This window comes from Melanerpes formicivorus, unplaced genomic scaffold (genome assembly GCF_026170545.1).
Source record: "Melanerpes formicivorus ecotype bairdi unplaced genomic scaffold, bMelFor1.0.p_v2 SCAF_8, whole genome shotgun sequence".
NCBI classification, from domain to species: domain Eukaryota; kingdom Metazoa; phylum Chordata; class Aves; order Piciformes; family Picidae; genus Melanerpes; species Melanerpes formicivorus.
In genome coordinates this window covers 8,595,747-8,618,103 of record NW_027142360.1, presented here as the reverse complement: position 1 = coordinate 8,618,103, position 22,357 = coordinate 8,595,747, and the positions used below count along the sequence as shown (strand labels likewise).

The following is a 22,357-nucleotide window of genomic DNA, read 5'->3' as shown; positions in this document are numbered from 1 at the left end:
GTGACTGACATCAGGCCTCTTCCCTCCTCTTTCACCCCAAGTAGCCTCAAGCAGCTCTCACAGCCAAAAGTCTGTCTCTAATTTTAGGTCCTGCTCCTGGCACATGTTGCGTCCTAGATCACTGAAAGCCTTGAATTAATACACTAAGACCCAGCATTAAGCTGAAGAACTGACAGCTTTATGGAATGCATTCTGCCTGGGAGGAAAGCTACCTGGGAATGCCTGAGCAACCCCAACATCCTCTTCTAGTAGAAACAGGATTTTGCAAAGGAAAAAAAAATAATTAAAAATCAATCCAACAAGTCTCTGCTAGCACAGGGACCCCATGATCAGGCTGCAAATCCTAAGGAAGGAGAGAAGAACACTACAGCACATCTTTTCACCTCCCTTAAAGAGTTAGACTGAAGTTTCCAAAACGGTCTCCTTGTTTCATTTTCCCACAATGGTGCCTGTTTATGCAAACACAGCCAGCATCTCCTGCTTTTTCACCTGTCTTTATGTCTACAGAGACCTGTCTACTAAAAGAGCTGAAGTGGATGACTCAAAAAATGGCCAGGCGCTGCACGTCATTTGCTCTTGAAAACACTCAGGAGCATGGTGGCTGGTTATAACTGGTGAACAGTTATAACATCCAATACAAGCAGAGCAAATTTTAGCAATGACATGTGAGAAACCTAGGATGAAATAACACAACTGTCAGCTGAATTCGCTCTCTCGTTCTTTAATGGCAGTTTGCTCCATGCTATACTGAAGGCATAAGGCCAAGACAAAACCAACAACCAACAAAAGAGTTTACATTAGAAGAATTGGGAAAATTTTGCAGACTGGCAGCAAAATAAGGCAATGCTGTCTTCTTGCCTCCTGTGGGCCCCATCACCTTCAAATACTGGTCATGCACACCATCTAACATCCACTGGGGACTGTGTCCTGGTAAGTATGGTAACAAAATAACATGATCTTCAGCAGAAATAACAGGTTATAGCCTAAACCCCTATGTCATGTGTATTATTCATCCAATCATTTTATGGTTAGTTACAGAATGATTCCCAATGACAGCTTCTTAATTCCTTTAAACTCAGATAGGATTGACTTGGCCAAACTTGTAAAGAAGGAATGCATTTTGCCTGGATGTGCATCCCATGCTCGAAAGCCTCACAGGAGCTGTGAATCAATTAGATGACACAGCAAGAGGAAATGCATAAAAAAAGACTTAAAATAAAATAATCTTCAGTGAAATGTCTCCATATTTAGTTAAACAGCATTGCTGATTAAGGCTGTACATGAGCTCAGTGTGGAATCCAGAATTGTTGCAGCTGAAAATCATTAGCAAAAGCCTGCTGTCCTCTAGTTTCATCTTCATATATTAATTCATATACAAGGAAAGGCAAGTATTTGGAAATATATTGCATTATTTCAGTCTAGAATATAGATATTCCAACAAAAATACATTAACATACTGACTTTGCAACAAGTCAGTGATCATACAGGACTGAGGGAATACACAGTAATGAATACAGTTAAAAACTGTATTTCTAATGAGCTGTTGACTTTTTTGCCTTTTTTTGTTCTCCCTGCCCAGTGCCCGAGTCTGTGGCAGCTAAGATGCTCAGCTACTGCAATGGGGTAGGTGTCATGGGCAGAACAGAAAAGGGAAAGAAAGGTTTAGCAAAAAAGATGAATGATGCATAAAGAACTGAGAGGCTTTCTCCTTCCGTGTGATCTCTGTCTCTAAACTATGTACCTTGAGATTGTGTAGGCTAATCTACAGTACAAAATTAATGCAACATTCCAAGCTGTACTGGAAAAACAGGACACTTGGATAACCGCTTCCAAGTCTGGAGAGACACCTTCCTTTCTGATAAAGCACTTGGACACCAGCTGTAACTTCGGGGCTGTGTAAATTGTTAGCTGTGATCATTCTTGCTTATTGGCAGTGCAATACAATAACTGTTTGGGATTTTTTTGGGGTGGGAAGGAAATTTGTCTTTGCACATATGGCTGGACCTTTGCAACTACACTTCCTAGGTACCTAGAACAGATTTGAAAATAATGGCTAAAATAGCACGTCTCATACACATCGAATTGCCTATGATTGCAAGTCTGGATAAAACCACTGATGGATGTCAGATCCTTTTCCAGCTGTCATCTCCTCTGCTTCTATTATTTATTCAGAGATTCAATAATGTAATTAATTATAGCTAAAAGGCTCAAATGAACAACTGTGGTTCATCTCCTTCCCTGCATGTTGCAGTGCATGAACACGTATGTTAAATTGCTGTATCTCCCCAACAGTAAGAATCTGGCTCTCCATATCATACACCTCTGGCTCTCCCTTCTTTGTGCTGTGTAAGCTAGTACCTTCTATACCTCCAAAAGACAAGTCCGGGTGCTAATACATCAAGCACTATATTACTTAGATACAAGTATCTCACCATTCAGCAAATACAAGTTTCTAGCAATTAATGACTGCACAGACTTTGTTGTTGTTACCTTTCAGTTCTCTTAATAATGCTCTTTCCAGGAACAGGCCTAATCCCTGTCTGTATAGGGATAAAAAAAAACAACAATTCACATTGGGTTCTTTACAACTCTGGTACTGGGTCAAATGTTGCCTTCTTAAAGCTCTTGTGTATTCAGCAGGAGTTGTGAACTTGTATCTGAGCACAGAATTTGGCCCACATCCTTCTGAAGGGTCTATTAACTCTCCCACACTCTGAAATAAATTAAGAGGAGATTCCTCTAAAGCACAATGAGCCTAAAATACAAACCATACTGCTCACAACAGAGAGACCAGGAATTCAACCAGTCACACGGTTCTCTCTTCGTCCAACCAGCTCCTGTCAGTACAAAGGAGAAGGGGGTGGAAAACTCATTAAATCCCAGGGCATGGGGTCTGCACAGGGTCCCAACCAGAGCACAGGCCAGCAGGAACCACAAAAGGTGTGTGCATTCCCTCTTTTACCCTGCAGTACTACATCTCCCCCTGCTCTGTTCACTTGGAAATTAATCATTTTTCTGCATGTTGAACATTCCTCACTCCCAGCCCCAATTCTTCCCTGCACAAACCTGGGAGTAGCCACTCCTGTTTACACTGCGCCACAACCCCACGTTGCCACCTGTCAATCAGAGTTCCATTTGTCTTCAAGTGGTTGAATAAAGAGGAGGGGGAAGGAAGAAAGCAGGAGGACCTCTGCATTGATCAAAAATGTTTGAGGTAGAAAGGAAGGGGGAGAAAGAGGGAGAGAGAGATGGAGATAGATTAGAAGGTAACAAAACTAGAGAGGAAGATAAACAGAGCCTAAAAGAAAAATGTCCTTTGTTCGTTTAAATGGCTCTCTGCTCCCAAGCCCTCTGCATGACTAATGCCATGCTGTGGTGTGTAAACCTCTTGGGCACATAACACAAACAAAGCATAACTCGGCCTGGACAAACAAAGGCCTAAGCAACAGTGATTGAATTCATCTTAAAACAACAAATCAATTCTTCCCTATTAATGCCCTAAATACCAGCGTAGGAGCACTGTCCTGTTGTAATGAACAGCCATGTGTTCAATTACCGTCTGTTTTCCCAACTACTGCTCTCTTCAGTAATTACACCATGCAATGCATTCTACAGTGACATTATATTAATGTGTTGGGAGGAAAGATCTTAAATACGAATTAAATCAGGCTAAATATCTCAGAAAGCCTTACCAAGTCACACAAGAGCTAACAGGGTATTCTTCAGCAGAAAGCACAGACTGATTTTTCTCTTCACTCTCTTTTCTCTTTCATCCCCTGGCTAAATAAATAAATTAAAACACAAGCTTGAAAGAACGCTTGCTCCAAGACTGCCACAGTTAAAACTTTCATAAGCCCTCTAAATGTCCACTTCACCTGCACAAAATTGCTGCTCAATAAGCAGTGTTTCATAAGTAACGGCTTACGTCACATCAGCTAAAGAGCAACGACAAAAACCCTTCAACAACAGAGAGGTGACAACAAAGCGAGGCCAGAAAAACAAAAGCAGAAAACTTTCTGGACTGAGACAAACAGAGGAGAACAAAAGTTTAAGAAAAGGTTTCTTACCCTTTTTGCAGAACCGTCAAACAACTTTTATTGACTACTGAATAGCACACAGCAAACAGACCAAACAAAAGATATGATGAAAGACATATTTACTTGTACAGGGCTCCTTCCCCCCACCTCAACCTTTCTTTCCATTTCATATACACCCACACTTCACCGTTTGCATTGTGTTGTTAAATAACCAATAGCAACCCAGATGAAACAGTGGAAGGGTTTCTATGATGCTGTCAAGCACCAGACAGATGCTTGGCAGTGTCAACATGGTTCTTTACATTTGGGCTGTGCCAAGGTTTGAAATGAGAAATAAAACAGGAATGATAATAATACTTAGAGAGAGAGAGACAGAAAGATGGCAACGACTTAGTGCACAAACGTGCAATACGGTTATTAATCAATGGAGTATCATCCTACCTGCTGGGTTTTACTTCAGCAATTAAACTGTTATGGAAACAGGTAAATAAAGCTTTGTACTGGACTGCATGAATTTAAATAAAAAGCAAAATCAAAGTCTGGGGGTGTAACAATTGCAGATTTCTAGGCTGTCTATAATACACTCCAGAGGTTTCTGCTGTAAAGATATGTCAAGTATGTCCAACTTCCAAAAATCTGTTTCAAAAGAACATGCTTTAGGTGCTGCAAAACTTTTCTGGCTGAGGTTTCACATGGCAAAGAAATTGGCATATTTGAAACAAATAAAAATTTCCAAGTTTTTCTAACAAAACTATTGCCATTTAATCATAGAAAGGTTTGGGTCACAAGGGACCACCAAAGGACATCTAGTCCAACCTCCCTGCAGTGTGCGGGGATATCCTCCACTAGATCAGGTTGCCCAGAGCCCTGTCAAGCTTCACCTTGAATATCTCCAAGGATGGGGCTTCAACTGCCTCCCTGCACAAGCTGTTCCAGTGTTTCACTACCCCCATGGCAAAGATCTTCCTCCTAACATCCAACCTAAATCTACCCTAAAGTTACCCTCAAAACTACAGTGTGTACCATTCAGATACAATTAAATATTTGTCATTGTAACAATTGCTCATCTGTCCTCCTCACGTCAGTAGAGCGAAAAACACCCCTGAAACCCAACTCTCCAGATTTTGGAACTCATTTTTATTTGACTAGTTTGAATTTTTTTTTCATTTCAGCTGCCAAACCAAGTCAGGGGAAAAGCTGTTTCCACCTGACCCAAAATGTTTTGTTTAATTCTAACTGAAATGTTTTCATTTCTCTTTCAGATTAATCAGTTTAAACATCTAAAAACAAACAAAAAAAATCATTTCCAACAAAATATTTTGTCTAAAAATGTCGACCAGTCCAAATTTTCTACTATTTTTGGCTAAAATTAACTTGCTGAATTGCTAAATGGTATCAGTCCTTAATTACTATTTAACAGGTTTTAGGCTGTGTCCCCTCCAACACTTCTTGACTCTGTTTTAAGTGCTTTCTGAATTTATACATCACAGTATTAAAAAAGAATATATAAAAATCAGACACACATATAGCACAATACCTCCTGAGGGAATGCACAAACCACAGTACAATTAACCTGTACCAAAAGAAAAGATGATGGAAGGAGTTTTGTCTTCCCAGTACAGCTTATTTAGAATACAGGAGATGTAAACAGTTGTGTGAAAGCAGCAACATTCAAACCATCTTAAAAACACCGATGCTAAACAGATACGTAACTAATAAAAGCCAGCAAAACATCTTCAAACTTAAAGAGTGTTTCTATAAGGCTACTTCATTAGCTAAACAAGTGATCAGGAGTTGCTGCAAACGTTGCTCCTTGCCACACTAGAGGCTTTCCCTTGCTTCTGGTAAACAGAAGACACAAGACAGACTTGTGAATAGCTCATGGCACAGACTGAGATCTAAAGCTAATCAGACAGGATGATAGGTCATCTTAATCAACTTCAAAAAGCCAATCCACATGCTTGTCCCAGCTCCTTGCCTCTCTTCCCTGTTCACTTTCTCACTCATTTGGCCATATTTTCCCCTTCCCCCCTCCACTTACTTCCTGCAAATTGTGCTGTTAAGAATGAACGCAGGGAGTCCTTCAGGTCTCAGCATCCTGGGCGCAGGTGGTGGGAAAAACTTTGAAGTGAGCTCTCCACTGACTCTAGAGCTGGCCGTGCCTCCTCCATAAGCAGCTCTTATTAAAAAAAAGACCAAGTATCCACTAGAACAAAACCAAGCAGGCCTATTTAATTAGGGCAAATGCTTGATATCCACTTCTTCATGTTAAACCACACAGTCACACAAGCCTGGGAGGTCTGATTAATTTTAATATGCACAGTCGTGACAAGCGCCTCAGGGGTAACAGAGAGGGAAAAAAAATCCCAGAAACCCTGCTAGCTCAACAAATAGGTTTCAGCTAAATGTTGTGCATGTTGCCCAGATTAAGATGTTATTATTCAGCAAGGGCTTGAACCTTTAATATGAGGGACAAGAGGCCTGAGAAACAGGTGGCTCGCTCTTCACTCTTGAATAAATGACATACCCAAAAAGCTGTGGCACATAAGCATATAGGAAGAGCTGGCACACTCACTCATGTCTATTTGTGCATTACCAGGCTGGGTCAGAGGTTTCTCCAGCAGTGATCCAAGGACTGAAATGAAGCTCAGAAAGCTAACAGCTTTTCTTGGGGAAGGGCAGTTGGAAATAAAATAAAATAAAATAAAATAAAATAAAATAAAATAAAATAAAATAAAATAAAATAAAATAAAATAAAATAGAAAAGTTTTAAACAATACCAATTGAGGGTAGACTGCAAATGGATTTGGCTGGAATGTGTTAGAGGCAAAAGACACATAAAAATGATCTAGGGGTAAAAGGGGCACCGAGTTTTGAAAACTCCTAATGAAATGAATCATGACTATTCAGTCTGGCTACCTGAGGAATTAGGGACAGACAGGAGCTCAAATAATTGATTTGTCTTGCTGAACCACTTACATGCTGCAATGTAAAACTGTAAGTTTTTTGCTTTTGTTGCTGCTTGTCCAACACAATGGAGTGGATGCACCCTAGAAGAACATTTTAATTATGGAAGTCCAGCAGAGCATACTTTCATTGCAAAACAGGGAAGTGGAAAGGGACCTTATTCTCTTTCCAGAAGCAAAGGTTTCCTGAATCTCACTTGACCGCAATATTTTCTTCTATATTTAAGATGCTGTACCAGCACCTCAGATGCCTTTATCAAAAGAGAAAGGAAAAATCCCAAAGCTATGAAACCTTTGAGGATTTAAGCAAGAGAGACTTGGAAAGGAATCTAAGCAAATGTTGAAAACATCTATTGAAAGAAACTGTGACTATCAGGCTAAACTATTAGGAAGGGAAACACTTAAAAACTGAAGATGACAAATGAATATACTTCACTTTGAGCAAGCGAGAGCTGGCAGGGCTTCAAACTAGGCTACCTCTGTTGCAGAGCAGAAGCACTTGTTAATAAAGGATTATGCCACTGCAGCATTTAACAGTGCCTTATCTTCACACAAGCCTAGCTTATCAACTTCATCTTTCTAATTTTTTTTTTTTATCAGCAGTATCCAAATGCACATTTCCATATGGCAGGGTCTTTGAAAGAAGTGCATGGAAAATTGATGCTGACTTGCTGCACAAGAAAAGACACATTTTCTACTGACAGACTGCATAGATGAACATGGAACCACAAAGCACTTGAAGCATCCTTCCACAGCAGCAGGAGTGTATGAACAAGCTTAAAAGTACTCAACTGTAAAGTATCCTTGTTTGTCCTTCAGTAGAACAGCATTACAAAGCCTCTTCAACACATACATTGTCAAAGGGACAGCGAAGAACCAAATAAAAGAAATTCAAACCTCAACCAATAAGATTATCCTTAGTTTTTTTCCAAATCTGTTCTCCACATTTCCTGCCATTTCATCAGACGTGATTTGAAAACAAGAGTCTGTACTTCACAGGTCTCCCTTCTTGTGCCCATTAATGGTCTGGTTTAGAATTTATGGCTTAACAAGAGTAAGACCTCTTGATTCCTTTACAAGATCTCTTGATTAAAAGTTTGATAAATATTAAGAGATATTCTGGGATCTTATTTCAGCTAGAGAGCCTGAATTCAACGTGGTTCACTTTTATAAACTGACAACTGCTGAAACAACCACCATTTAAATTACCACAAGAACAGGTGTTGTGATTTATAATGTAAACTCAAACATCAAGCACAAATAGCCTTTGGGGGATGTTCATAAGACAAAAATCATGCCCAAGAGGCCTTTCTCATCCCTTTCTTTCTGACAAAGTAATTACAGTATTCCAGCATATTGTAATACATGAGGCTCTAGTATTCACACTGCCTGTTAAAGCCCTGCAAACATTTGTATTACCTGCTTACTAAACACTAGAGATTAATTGTTCCTGCTCAGGAGATCTAAGGACCAGTCGAATTAAATTCTGAAGTAGGCACAATATTAAACACTCACTATATACACACAATTCTTGTGTGTGGGTATTTATACATGTCTAAATATATGTATTCAATGCATGCACTTTGTATATATGAATATCTGTGTACATGCATTTATGTCAAGGTATTCCCTTCAACAGCCACACCAAGCGAAGTTTCAGGGGTCCTTATCACAGGAGACTGAGCTGTACAGGTGAGTGAGTGCTCCCACATGTGCACATGCTCCTGTACGCAGTCTCCGTGGTCAGGTAGATGTCCATACAATCCCATTGATCCAGAATGCCTACAAATTCTGTACAACAGCATAGATCTAGCCTCAGAAGATACAGGGTAGAAGTTTTAAAGGTGGATAGGTACATAACCTGTTAGAAATGTATACTGCCAACATGAAGATTGATTCTTCATTAGAAGTTAGGAGATGTAAAGAGCCAGTGACTACTCTGGTTTATTCTAAAAATAGGAGAGAAATTACTTGTTTGCCTATTTTATATATTTTTTTACAGAAGCCAAGTCATACATTTAGAGGAAAGGTTACACAGATTTCAGAGATTTAATTTTCCACAAGCACAGACCATAAATTAAAATACGGCAATCCAATCCCATTAATAGTGAAAGAAAAATCTAAGTGGCTGCTTTGGTCTTTGCTTTCATGAACTTGTGTCAAGCTCAGTGACTTCAAAGAGATTTCCATTTCATTTCTACAAATGAAGAGAACAGAGAGAGAGTCTGCCATCCTCTGATGCCTTAAGAAAACAGAAGAAAAACATGCCTGTATCTCATTCGCCTAATGATTTTAGCTGCAAAAGGAATCCCATGGTCGGCAGACGACCCTCAGGGCAAGGGCTTGAGGTCTGTCACAGTATATAAGGCTTCTCCAAACCCACTCCATTATCTTCATTATTGTATACCAGGAATAAAAGGGGACTGACTCCTCTTCTGAAGTTCAAGTTAGAAAGGACAGAATGTTTCATGTAAAATAACATTGTGTGACTTCAGTAATAGGTTTATGCCTTTAGGGGCCTAATACTAAAGCCGCATATAAGGATTTTCTGCAGAAAGTAAAAGAAGAAAAATGAGCACTGTATTAGCAATGAGTACAATTCCACAAGTTTGAGATTCACTGAAACACTTCATGCCTCTGTGTCAGCATGACTCGTTGTCAGTCACGTACTGTCACACAAGAATAAAATAGCAAGTTTAGGGGGGAATGAAACCCCCACAGAAAGCACTGGGTTTAGAGCCAAGTATAAATCCCTATGAAAACCAAAACCATACACACATGCAAGGAGGAAAAGGAAGTGACAAGCTTTTGGAATGTTCTTAGGAATGAGTAGGTAGCATGATCTCCTACAGGGAACATTAACTCAGTGCACATATACAACAGATCAGGGAAAGCATTTCTGTGAACAGTGGTGCCTCCCACGCCAGCTCCTGGGTGTCTAAGTGCATGTGCTTACATACATGCATAAATACAGGTGTGCACTGGTGTGCTCTGAGCAGTGGGTTTCCTAATACTTAGCCACAGAATGCACTAAGTATTAACTACTACCTTTTATCAAACATAAGACAGCCATTTATGTTATAGCAGTAAAGTTTCTTAAAATCAAGCAGCCAAGTTACCAATATTTTGGAATATCTCTCTTGTCCTCCAAATCCATTTAAGAAAAGAGAGGTCTTTTCCCTGATTAACACATGGTTTAAATCAAGACCTACACTTGTCTACCTGGCTTTTTTTTCTGCTTTTGAATGAGCAGGCCATTTGGAAGAATGCTTCAAAAGCACATTTCCCACAATAATTCAGGAGACAATTTCAAACAATAAAAACAGGGCAAATATAGCCCACTGCACAAGTTAAATAATATATAAACTTTTGAGTACATAGAGGAATGGGAATCTGGCTCATATCTGGTCTTTGAAAGATTCACAGGAAATTGATTTAATTAAACTGCTACTACTGGTGCAAATATTTCCCTTTCTTCCCAAAGAGACATAAAGTATTATATTACTGTTGCTGACACAATGCAGCAAAGCTTAACCAAGATTCGTGGTCTCCTACAAAGCTCCACAAACTAGCCAGGCTACAAATTATTCCTGAAAACCACAGCACTCATGCATTGTTGAATTGTTACCTACGTGTACTGCCCAAAATTCACACTTAACTTCTCTCATTCATGGGGGAATTCATTAATATGCTAATGACCCAACTAGCAACCAGTGATGACTGACAACTTTACTTTAAGAATACGTGAAGAAGACATGACAATAAGGAGATTTTCTGATAGGGTTCTAAGAAGACATTGTGCTTGCAATAATACACACTTCTTTTAAGGAAAGAGATTCACATTTGTGAAGGGTGCCTAACAGCCTTGCCATCTGCACCCATAAATATATATTTTTTAATTAGCCACTCTAAAAACAATCATGTTGGCTGAAGGGAAGGGGGAGGGTAGACTTGTCAAAATGATGTATTTGTCCCTGACCACCTTTCAATGCTCTTATGCAAGTCTAATTTTCTTCCTAGCCAGCTCACCTCTCTGGCCTCCTTTTGTTTCACATCCCAGTTCCCATTCTCTTCTAACTTCTGAACTTTTGTTAGTTTGCTTTTAAGGAGAAAGGAGAAGAGAAAAAAAAAAAAACACCAACCCTTTCCTATTCATTTTTTCCTGGGTGGGGAGTAAGCAGGAACATGAATATGGCACTCTCATAATGACTTAACTAGGGCTTAATGAAATTTTCATCACAACCTGCTGTTCATTTTAATGGCCTTTGAAAGACAATAGAACAATGGCTAGAGGGAAGAAAAGATTTTCTGTTGCATGCATTTGCAAAGCCCAACATTCAGTTGCTCCCCCTTCTTTCTTTCCCAATCTCTTCACAAAGCTGTAGATCTTTTGTTTGTACTGTATATTTTCATTTTAGTAGAGATGAAATAATGTACAGGCTCTGTAACCATTCCCATGTCTATTTGTGCCTTTCTTTAATGCAGTCTGTGCAGCTTGTACAGCCTCATACTCTACAGAGTATTCAGACATTGCCCAGAACCCCTTGTTCTTTCTTCTCTCTTACAGAAAAGTCTGGTCTCCTTTCCCCTCACCCCATACCTTACAAGGGAAAACTCTTTCCCATTCAAAGGCATGAGATAGGTCATGGCACTGGCCATTAAGGCAACATAAATGCAAAATTAAATCCTATGATTATTGTTTCTCAGCAGGCCTTTACTGTGTGCTCCAGTCAAGAAGAGACGACTAATTTACAATCCTGTCATGCTCCTGGATGTGACAGTGTGGTTATGTTTGCACCCATATTTTCATTCCAGTATGCAGGTTGTCCTAGAATTTTCTTGTAGGTGTTGTCAATTCATGCATCAAGACTGACGTGGGCTCTGAGGGCTGTGCTTTTAAACATTTGAAACAGATTTCCACAACAGGATAGGCAGGTGTAAATGACAATGAAGACTTATTACTGTGCATTAGAGAATAAGGCACAGTACAATCACAAAATGCCAACTGGCTCACAGTCCCCAGGAAATCTAGCTGTAAATATGCATGTTGGATACCTATGGTGAACAGAGTGAGAAATTCATCTTCCAGTCAGGGGTTTCACTCTGCCTCAAACAGGCAGGAATTGAAATCTTACTTAAAGAAAAGCTGTTCTGTGGATTCACAGAGGCGAGGTGTCTTTCTCAGTCTCAGCTGACACAGCATAAATGGACAAATCATCAAGTGGACATATATTCTCAAAAATAATTCCCCAGAGATGATTCCTATACAACAAGGTTGAACCTTGCTGGCCAGACATAATGCAGAGAAAGCCTGCACTGTGTCTGTTTGTATAGTACCTGTGCTACAGATAAACAGACGATGACATGATAGGACAACCTCCAGACAAAAGCTTTCCTGAATTCCAGTTTAATTTCTTACCTCTCAAATAATGGCATGTCTACTAGATAATTTCACACTGACATTGCTGATAACACTGTTTATCACTCTAGAAATGAAGGAGGGGAAAGCAGTAGTGAAAATGACCCCCAGGCTGTTAAAATTACAGTATTCATTGTACCCATATTGAAGAGGTTGCTCTGTCTATTCCAACTGAGACAAAAAGACCATTAGGTCAGACAAAGGCTCTCATTTGGGAAAAGATACAAATGTTAGCTATGATGGGATGTTGCTGGAATTCATCTCTAATGTAGACAAAAAACTATGAGCTCTTTACTTCAATTTTACTAGTTAGAAAAACCAAATGGAGCAAAAAATGGGAAGATTAAAAAGTGTATGTATGCAAAGAATCTGGAGAAAAGAAAACAAACCAGAAAATGTTGGCCAGTTTCCCAGGCCTTACCTTCTGGCTCATTTTTGATGAGCTCCTCCATTTTTCTTTGCTTAAGGGTGTCTACAACATCCGCTAGGCTCCCTTTGCGCCGTTCAGGGGTTCCCAGGGCTGTGCTGGACAATGATTCTCCACTCTGACGCCCACCTTCTTCTGCCTTCAAGGGTGAGGTAGATGAGTTGTGCGGGGCAAATGAAGACATCACTTTATTGCCATCAACTTCCTGAAAGTGAAGAAAAATGAGATGAAACATTGCTTTCTTTCCTTAAAGGAGAAAGAAAAAAAAAAAAGGATGGAGAGGAAGAACAATCCTTTGTTCTTTGAGTTCAACGCTGTTTGTTCTCCTGTTGAAACCTTTAAGAAGGCATGCAGTGCTTCAAAAGCATCCAGAACAAAGCCTATCCATAAAGCATAAACCAAGATTACAGGCTGAAGTGAACAAAGATCAGCTTGCAAGAGAGAAACATAAAATACAGTTTTTCCCTAATTGAGAAGAAGTGTTGTACTCATAGATTTCCTAATAACAATGGTATTGATTACCTTTAATTGTTTGCTCTTTTACAGCTTTCTTTGGAAAAATCTTCCATTTTTTCAAGGACCATTAATTTCCTGACTTTATAAAGCACTTAATTTCTTGATAGCTAGTTGCAAGAAATGAAACAGTAATCAAATATTAAACACCCTTCACCATAAGACTTATTTTAACTCAGATTTCAAGTAGTTCTCCCATCTATAAAGGATGAATCAATTGTTTTCTGTTTTCTAATCCTCTTCTATCCCATACCTTCATTTCTTGTAGAGAAAAAAAATCACAAAGGTGGTCCTAATGATTTTGACTAGCAGCACAATGGCAAAACTCTCTGACTTCCTGCAACAACCACACAATCCTCCTCACATGAGAGTCAACAGAGGTCTACTCATTAATTTTAATGGAAACCAGAACTGGGTCCAGCATCTTCAAATTTGCCTTGATTAATGTGACAGATTTCTCCTCCATGCCTCCTCCAACATAAAGCAATGTTCTCTGCATATATTCCTTTCCCCTTTTATGTCTCTCTTACACCCTACCAGTCACTACACGTCTCCTGAAACCCCCTTTTTAAACTCTGCTAGCATATGCCATCTATACCTTGCAAAACTTGGGTCAGTGTCTCCAAAGCTGGGCACAGACTGCATAACATAGTGCTGCAAATGTCAACAGTTTTTATTTTGCTTGGATTCGGGGTTTTATGTTTATGAATTTTCACTACCTTGGTTCTTTAAAGTTTTATATTCCAGGTGTCTTAATGAGTATTATTTCTAAAGAGTCACCAGACCATCTTGTGAGCCGAGTTACAGATTTTGTTGGAAAAGTCTTCGTTTTAAAACTGTTTTCGTTTTATAGGGTAGGAAAGCAACACATAGACTGTTTGTAGGGATTCGTGTTCCAATTTTATGATTTCTTTTTGCCTAAGTGATGTTTGGTGTCTCTGGATTAATAAACCCTAGCATTTCAGAAAAATAGAAAGTGGCTTAAAAAAATTATAACACTATAACATAATACAACCTAAATGGCTATCTCTGGCTTAATAAACCCTAATGTTTCAGGGGGGGAAAAAAAGTGACTTTAAAAAAATATAACATAGATGGCTAAAAATTATCTCCATAAAATCTGACTAAAGCAACATGGAGGTGATGAGGTAAAGAATGTGTTTGTTTTCACAGACCACCTCTGCAAAAAGGGCGCTAAAAGGGGTAAAAAATTACCTTTAGTTAAGAAAACTGTTGGTGCAAACAGTTTTGAGCAGCTTGAATGTGTTATACTAGTGAACAAATTCCCTCACAGAATCGGATTTAACTGAGATTACAATCTGGGCCATCATATGCCCCAAAAGCCAAACCCAGTGATGTTAATGAGAGACTTTCTACTGACGTCAATCAGCTTTTGACCAAGCCCTAAAAAAACTTCCAACTCTAGTTCAGAGAAATTATCCTTTTTTTCTTTCCCCTTTTTTCTTTTCTTCTTTCAACTTCCTCCATTTTTGTTCTACACTTGGAAAATTAGTAGTTGATGTAAAGAATCAGTTGGAGCTGGATTTAGTTTTTTCTCCACATGTATACACCTGATTACACTGGGTTTTAACAGATCTAGATGAGCAACATTTTTTTCTAACCTTCAAACCAATTATTACCAATTGGCAATTTTTTTTCCCTACAGACAAGGCCAAAAGAGGAAATATCGTGAAAGCTGCTTTCTTATTCACACTTTGAAGACAGATAAGCCAAATACTATCCTTAGTTACAGTTCTTAAATCCACCTATACTATCAATTAAGTATAGGAACAGTACTGTTCCTGATTTGAGAAGGAACAAAATTAATTCATTCATTCCAAAGTGAGCCCCAATGACCCTTGTGTTTCTGTGTGTGCTGCTCGCAGACCCAAAGTACCTGCAAGAGCTGCCGAAACCTCAGGAATCATCATTGATGTTTCCATGGACATTTTGGGCATACAAAAGTATTTTCATACACACAAATATATTCTGAGTATATATGCTGAGTTTGTTACAAGAGAAGAAGCCTAAGAACACAAGGACTGAATGACTGACTGAAGCAATGTAAGGTAATTCAAAATCACAAACCGCTTGGCATTCAAATGGAACCCACAGGTATTTTCAAAATTACTAAAATGTCCTTGCTTCTCTTTTTAGGGGAAAAGAAATTGTGAGGGGAAGAGGATAAGAGAGTAGTTTGTTGATAATGCACCATGCAAAGACTCTGAATACTTAATTTTGGGTTCTTTCCGATGTTCCATGTAACCATGGACAAAAGTCGCTTTTGTTTCTACATTTCAGTTTCCTACCTGTAAGATAGGCCCAAAAGACACAATTTTTTATATTGTAAAGGCCTTAGAATGATAAACTGATTAATAACACACAAAGGCCTTGATGCTACAATGTTGGCTAAAAGCATTTTTATAGTACCACAGTTCAGAAGACTTCATAGCTGGACAATAAAGGAAAGCAAAGTGTTCTACAGAGATTTTTTTTAAAGACAAATTCTGTACTAAAATAACCATCTACATAACCATCCCCAAACAAACTGTTTCCTTAGACTGTTCTTGTTAGGTGTGCATGCATGCAGTGTTTGCATATCACATACACTGGCTATTTATACACTTGTGAGGTTTAAGATACACTCCACTTAATCAAAACACATATACAGTAGGGGAACAGCTGCAATCACATCTCAGTGGGCTAAATTACAGTACACCAGTGAATTATTCATTCAAAAAGATCTGTAGCAATCACACATTCACTGCGTGATTTGCAATCTAAGAGGAATCCTTTCCTCACCAGCAGATGAATATGAATGTATACATCAACTACTGCTGCTGATGGGAGTCCAACATGGATCCTTCAGCACATAAGCTCAAGAATCTGTCTTCCCCACCTGTCCCTGATCTTTTAATTTGGTCATTAGAACAACCTGAAATGCTCAGCTGTTATCTTGGTTTTCAATTTATATTCCTCTGTTTTCCTCTTTCTTATGCCATTATTGGGGAAAGTGAAAAAGAACTCTCAATGGTTCTGGATTTTTACTTTTACCAGGTAAAAAGAAAGGATACTTCCACACAAAAACTACTCATGTCAATGATTGCATAAAGCTAAAAAACTTCTAGCAAGGAAAATCCCCTGATATTACACATGAGAGTGTAACTAACCCCATGAAAACACTGAGAGAAATCTTTAAGGGCCAGAAAGATATGTCAGCAACAGTTGAAAATTAATATCCTGAGAAGGAAGTTCCCTCCCAACAAGTGAGATTTAACAGGTTCCTTTTTTGAAAGGACAAAAATCATATGAATTTTTTTCAGTTAACTGAGAGAAAAAGCAACAGCACTCTAAAGAGTGGTATTAAAGAACCTGCTACCTGCTACTGACATTTTCAGGATTTCACAAAGCCACACATAAAACCTCTCTCTCAGTCACCAAAGCAGTGGAGGAAAAGACACTCCTTTACCTGACAACAGTCTCTCTCAGATGTGCAACCATTTCACCTGTTCAAGTTTGATTACATTCCAGCCTCTGGCACTGTTAATCCTGGTAACAGTTTTACACAGTTAGCAGCTGCTTCATGGATGAGGTTCTATCGTTCATTTGCATTGCGACCTGCTTTGCTAATGTGTGCTGGCACAATAGTTCATCCAACTCTGAGCTGGGATTGTACTCACCAACACCTGATGCTGATGTTTCTTGATTTTCCCTCTTCAGAAACGCAGACAAGGATCTACACAGATCCTGCTGAATCAAACACCCAAGGCCCTTCTTTCCTCCACAACCACACCAACGACAGAAAAAAAAAAGACTGGCCCACGTTTCACGTCTTCTGCTGCTGTTCCAAGCTGCAATCCACAGGAACCCTTGTTCATTTACAAGGAAGTTGCATCTGTGTTGCCAAACAGCTTTCTACCTATGTAGGAAATACCTCTTCCAAGGTTCAATGATAAAACAGGCTTCTGCCCTTTCAGGATGAGGTCAATAATCTTCCTTTGTTAATCTTGGGCAAGCTTTACTTAATCTAGCCCCCTTGTCACCTTTGTGATTGACAGGAAAAGTCATGTCACTGGACAATGGACTTATCCTCACTAAGCAATATCTTTTTTAAAGATTACACAATGTTACCCTTGCTCTCATAAAAAGTGCAAACATTCTGCAGTTAAAAGAAACTATTCATTCCAACTGTATCTTTCAAATTGTCTCTCTCCACTTCCAGGGTCTAGCTGAGACCTATTTCAGCTCTCCAGACGGGCAGTGAAATGCTTAATGAAAAGAAACAGGTTGTACTTGGTGGGACTTCCAAAATACGTCTGACTCTAAATAGATCTCACATTCTTCTTCCTCATCCGGAGATATACCTTATTTCTATGTGCAATTAAACTCAAACACAAAACTTTGGGTTTGTGACATTAAAATTTCGTCACAAACCAGCCATAACTGAAGCAGAAGAAAACTCAGAACTATGCCTGAAACTGTTAATGGAATGCAAGGAGGCTGCATCTGCAGGGGGAAAGAAATAAAAGAAAAACCCAACAAAATCAAAACTGAGAATCAAGCTTCTGGCTTTGCAGACAAAAACACCTGGAAGAAAATACTTGTGTCTTTAAAACACGCATTGATACTGTCTGATTTTAAGAAGCCTGTTATCCTAAAAGCAACCTAACACATTCTTTTTTAAAGCTGGAATTTTGCCCAAACTTTGCTCTATTTAGATTGTACAAAAAAGACACAAAGGCATTTTTCCCCCTCTGCTTTCTATATTATACATGTAGGCCTATCTATTTTATAGTCTCCATAGTGACTAGGAAGCTGGTAACAGTGTGACATAAGACATAATCAAAAAACAGAACAATTGACACTTCTGAAGACAAATGATCCTTAAGCAGCTTAGTATTGCTTTCTATTTATTTTTATTTATTTTACCTAATAAACATTAAGGAAATAAATATCCATGTTTGAGATTCAACAGCATAGCTACTTCAACTGAAAATCTGAAAGCTATAAAAGCACTCCTAATACCCACAGGAGGTCCACCAGCCATTATGTGGAAAACCAAACTTGACATTTCCAATATTTTTTAAGGTTTATGAGAAACAAATCACACACACACTAGTCACAAACTAACAATGACCTTTTTTTTCCCCCCACCCTTGCCTTTACAATTTTTGCCTTAATTAATGTAATTACTTCAGGAGTGTAAGTGCCATGAACTTCAATAGGAATCGTATCTTCAAATCACTTCAGTCATTTGAAAAATTCTCTCCTCACACATTCTACATTAGAAGGATTGTAGGTCGCTGTCAACCTGACACCTTCAGGAAGATGGAATACACATTCTACAAGGCTTCCCAATGGACATGGCTCTTTTTACACTGCAGAATTTCTTTCATTCTGTCCTACGTTTAGATAGGTCTCCCTCATGGAGCAAAAATAATACACACCTTAGAATCACAGAATGGTTTGGGTTGGAAGGAACCTCCAAAGGTCACATAGTCCAACCCCCCTGAAGTATGCAAGGACATCTTCCACTAGATCAGGTTACTCTGAGCCTTGTGAAGCCTGACCTTGAGTATCTCCAGGAATGGGGCCTCCCTGGACAACATGTTCCAGTCCTCCAGCACCCTCATTTGTACAGCACTTGTTCCTAACATCCAATTTAAATCTGTTCTTCTCTCATTTCAAACCATTGCCCCTTATCCTATTTTTCTAGTCCCTCTGCAGCCTTCTTGTAGGCCCCCTTCAGGTACTGGCAGGCCACTATTAGGTCTCCCCAGAGCCTTCTCTTCTCCAGGTTGAACCACCTCAGCTTCCTCTGCCTTTCCTCATAGCACAGGTATTCCATCCCCTCAATCAATTTCATGGCCCTCCTCTGGACTGGTCCCATCAGGTCCATGTCCTTCCTGTGTTGAGGGCTCTAGAGCTGGATGCAGTACTGCAGGTGAGTTCTCACCAGAGCAAAGTGGCAGAATCACCTCTCTCTATCTGCTGGCCAGAGGATGCCCTTGGGGCTCCACAATCCATATTTTGGAAGTATTACCAACCATCAGACTCGGGAATTTCATCATTTTTTTTTTTGCCAATCACTGGTATCTCTTGTCCTTCAGATTGTTATTTATTTGATGTCAAGTACTGTATCTAACTAATGACCTCTTTTGGATGAAGCAGAAGATACACTGGCAGAGGTTTCAGTGGGAATACTAACAGGTATTTCCAGTGTTTGGTATCTATGAACCTTGTTGAAAATCATTTGAAGTTCAGAAAGCTATGAACTCTGCTACACTAGACACTTTCCTTTTACCTTTTTCCTTCACATGTACAACTGAGACAATAATCAAGATTTCCTGCAGCTTAGTGTGTTTTATATAATTGATGTAAGAAGCCTAGAGTCCATTGGACAAAAGCCTCACAGCAGTTGTATTTTGATTTTTATTGATGCAATAAATATTCAGATGTTACATTACTCTGTGGCGCACTGCAGCCTAATCATCTGAAACCGGAAATTGGGAATTCTCTCATATATCAAGCACCACCTCACAATATCTGACAGTAACATTGAAAGCACTTTGATTTTTTTCCAAATACCATGATACTGGAGACTGCTGCAGTAACTGCATGAGCGAGAGTTGTAACAAACTATTCAGCTGTGTTCACACAAAAGGAGCAACTTCTAATCCGTTTTGCATTGATTTCTAACTTTATCCTCTGCAATTTGCAGAACACAGGAGCAGATTTTTCCAGGATTTAAAGTATTTAAAGATATAAAGAGTTGCATAGCGATATCTTTTCAAATGCCAACAATATACATACATTTAATTAATTCCCACTGATTTCATTACAGGTCTCTGAAAATAAAGAAGTGGAACCTGCACAGTGTGACTGGCTGACTCTCTGGGCTTCTTCAACAGACCATTATCTGACTATCTGCAGTACAGAGCACAATCTGATAACCAATGCTTGAAGACAAACATTTCTTCTCTGGCTCTTCTGCATTCCAGCCCATCCCCAAACACGCAGAACAAGTTTAATATTTCTTACTGCTTATCCCACCATTTCGACTTGATTTATTACAAATGAAAGAATAGTATGTGGAAAGTGGATCTATTTGTAGTAAAAACTGTAAGAGAAAATGTGAGTGAATTTTTTAGGACTTTTTGATACTGGATGTCTAACACAGTTTAAAAAAAAAATATTGCTTTCCCTTGTGCTGCAGATCTTAGTTTTAGTTTTAGCCCATCTTTGTCTCAGTTCTTGCAATTAATTGTGTATAAAAGTAATTTGCAACTCTTTCTGCAGAGTAAAGGTATTACATGTAGCAAAACAGCAACAACTGATTTATATTGGGTAAATGCAGTTAATGGCATCATTCCTGACACCTATCCTCATACCAGTCCTCTCCTATTGCTTCTTTCTCCAGGCAAACTCATTTTAAGAATGTAATATAGGATTACATCTATTTGCTTTCAAAATACTTAACAAACAACAGTGGCATTTTGAGAACTCCTAATATGTTAGCTATAACCTGCAAAAACAAAGAACATGTTGTACTATGACAGCCTTGTTATCTTCATGCCAGTAATCTTCATGCTAGTAATCTTCATGCTTAAAAATAATAAATAGAACTCTGCAAAAGCACTTTTAAGACTTTTATGATCTCTTCCCTGGGGGACTAAAGATCAACCTTGAGACCTTGCTAAACAAAAAAGAAGACTACTTATCAAAACAGCTTGATAGTGTCTTCAGTATACATTAAATCCTTCTGATAGTTTGGAAATCATGCGGTATAAAACGATTATCTGTGTAAAAATACAAGCTTACTAACCACATACAACAACTCTGGGTTTGTAGGCCTAATAAAACCTGTGTTGAGTGTTTAAAATAGTTTAATTACCCGCTTTCTTACTATGAAACAAACCCACTGACTGCATTAACTCCTTAAAAGAAGGGGAGAGAACCATCTGAACAGAACTTAGCGATACAATAAAAGGAAGGTCACAGGCTAGTAATGGCTCCATGGCTGTTCCTGGCTACTTTGCTTTAACATTTGAGAAGTTTTGGCAGTCAGGTGAAGTCCCTGGTGACCAGGAGGAGGGACACGTTACACCCGTTTCTAAAAACAGGGCAGAAAGGAGGATCCTGGGAATGACCAACCTGTCAGTCTCACCTCTGTGCCTGGGAAGATCAGGGAGCAGATTCTCACAGAAGCTCTGACAAGGCACATGGAGACTAGGGAGCCAGCATGGCTTCACTAAGGGCAAATCCTGCCTCATGAACCTAGTAGCCTTCTATGATGGAGTGACTACATCAGTGGACAAGGATGACCTATGAATGTCATCGGTCTGGACTTCTGCAAGGCCTTTGACACAGTCCCCCATAATACCCTATTCTCCCAAGTTGGATAGATACAGATTTGATGGGTAGACTGTTCAGTGGGTAAGCAACTGACTGGAGGGTTGCATCCAGAGAGTAGTGCTCAATGGCTCAAAATCCAGATGGAGAACAGTGACAAGTGGTGTTCCTCAGGGGTCCATACTGGGACCATCACTGTATATCATTTTTATCAATGCTACAGACAGTGGGATCAAGTGCACTATCAGCAAGTTTGCAGATGACACCAAGCAGAGTGGTACTGACATACCAGAGGGATGGGAGAGCATCCAGAAGGACCTGGACAATCTGGAGAGGTGCATCCTCTGTTTCAAGGGTAATTTGGATGCTATCCGGCCTGGTAAAAAGAACTCTCCAAACTACAATAAAATATCCCACATTCCTAAGGGCCTGTGCTCTTGCTCATACTAGGGCAGTGTGAGTCAGACAAGTGTCTAAAGCAGTAATAAAACAGGACAAAGCCTGATGGTATGGTCCCAATTGTTACATTTGGGCTAGTAACTTGTCTCAGACAGTAAGGTTTGCTATTCCCCCTGGAAATACTGCACACAGTAAAAAAGCTCTTATTTATTTGAAATGTATTTCTCCCATAGTTGCTTCCTTT

The 22,357-nt window shown here is 39.2% G+C and overlaps 1 protein-coding gene across 10 annotated transcripts in view; it reads right to left on the bottom strand.

Annotated features, from left to right (window-relative positions):
* Window positions 1-22,357, bottom strand: part of SOX5 (SRY-box transcription factor 5) — a 306,951-nt gene that overhangs the window by 217,249 nt on the left and 67,345 nt on the right. For 9 of the 10 annotated variants that reach the window (XM_068141932.1, XM_068141928.1, XM_068141930.1 and 6 more), the window contains exon 3: window positions 12,844-13,054. In XM_068141932.1, the coding sequence (XP_067998033.1) occupies window positions 12,844-13,054 (211 nt within the window). Of the gene's footprint in view, window positions 1-12,843; window positions 13,055-17,042; window positions 17,088-22,357 lie in introns of those variants that run through there. The other variant, XM_068141937.1, reaches the window with a different exon arrangement.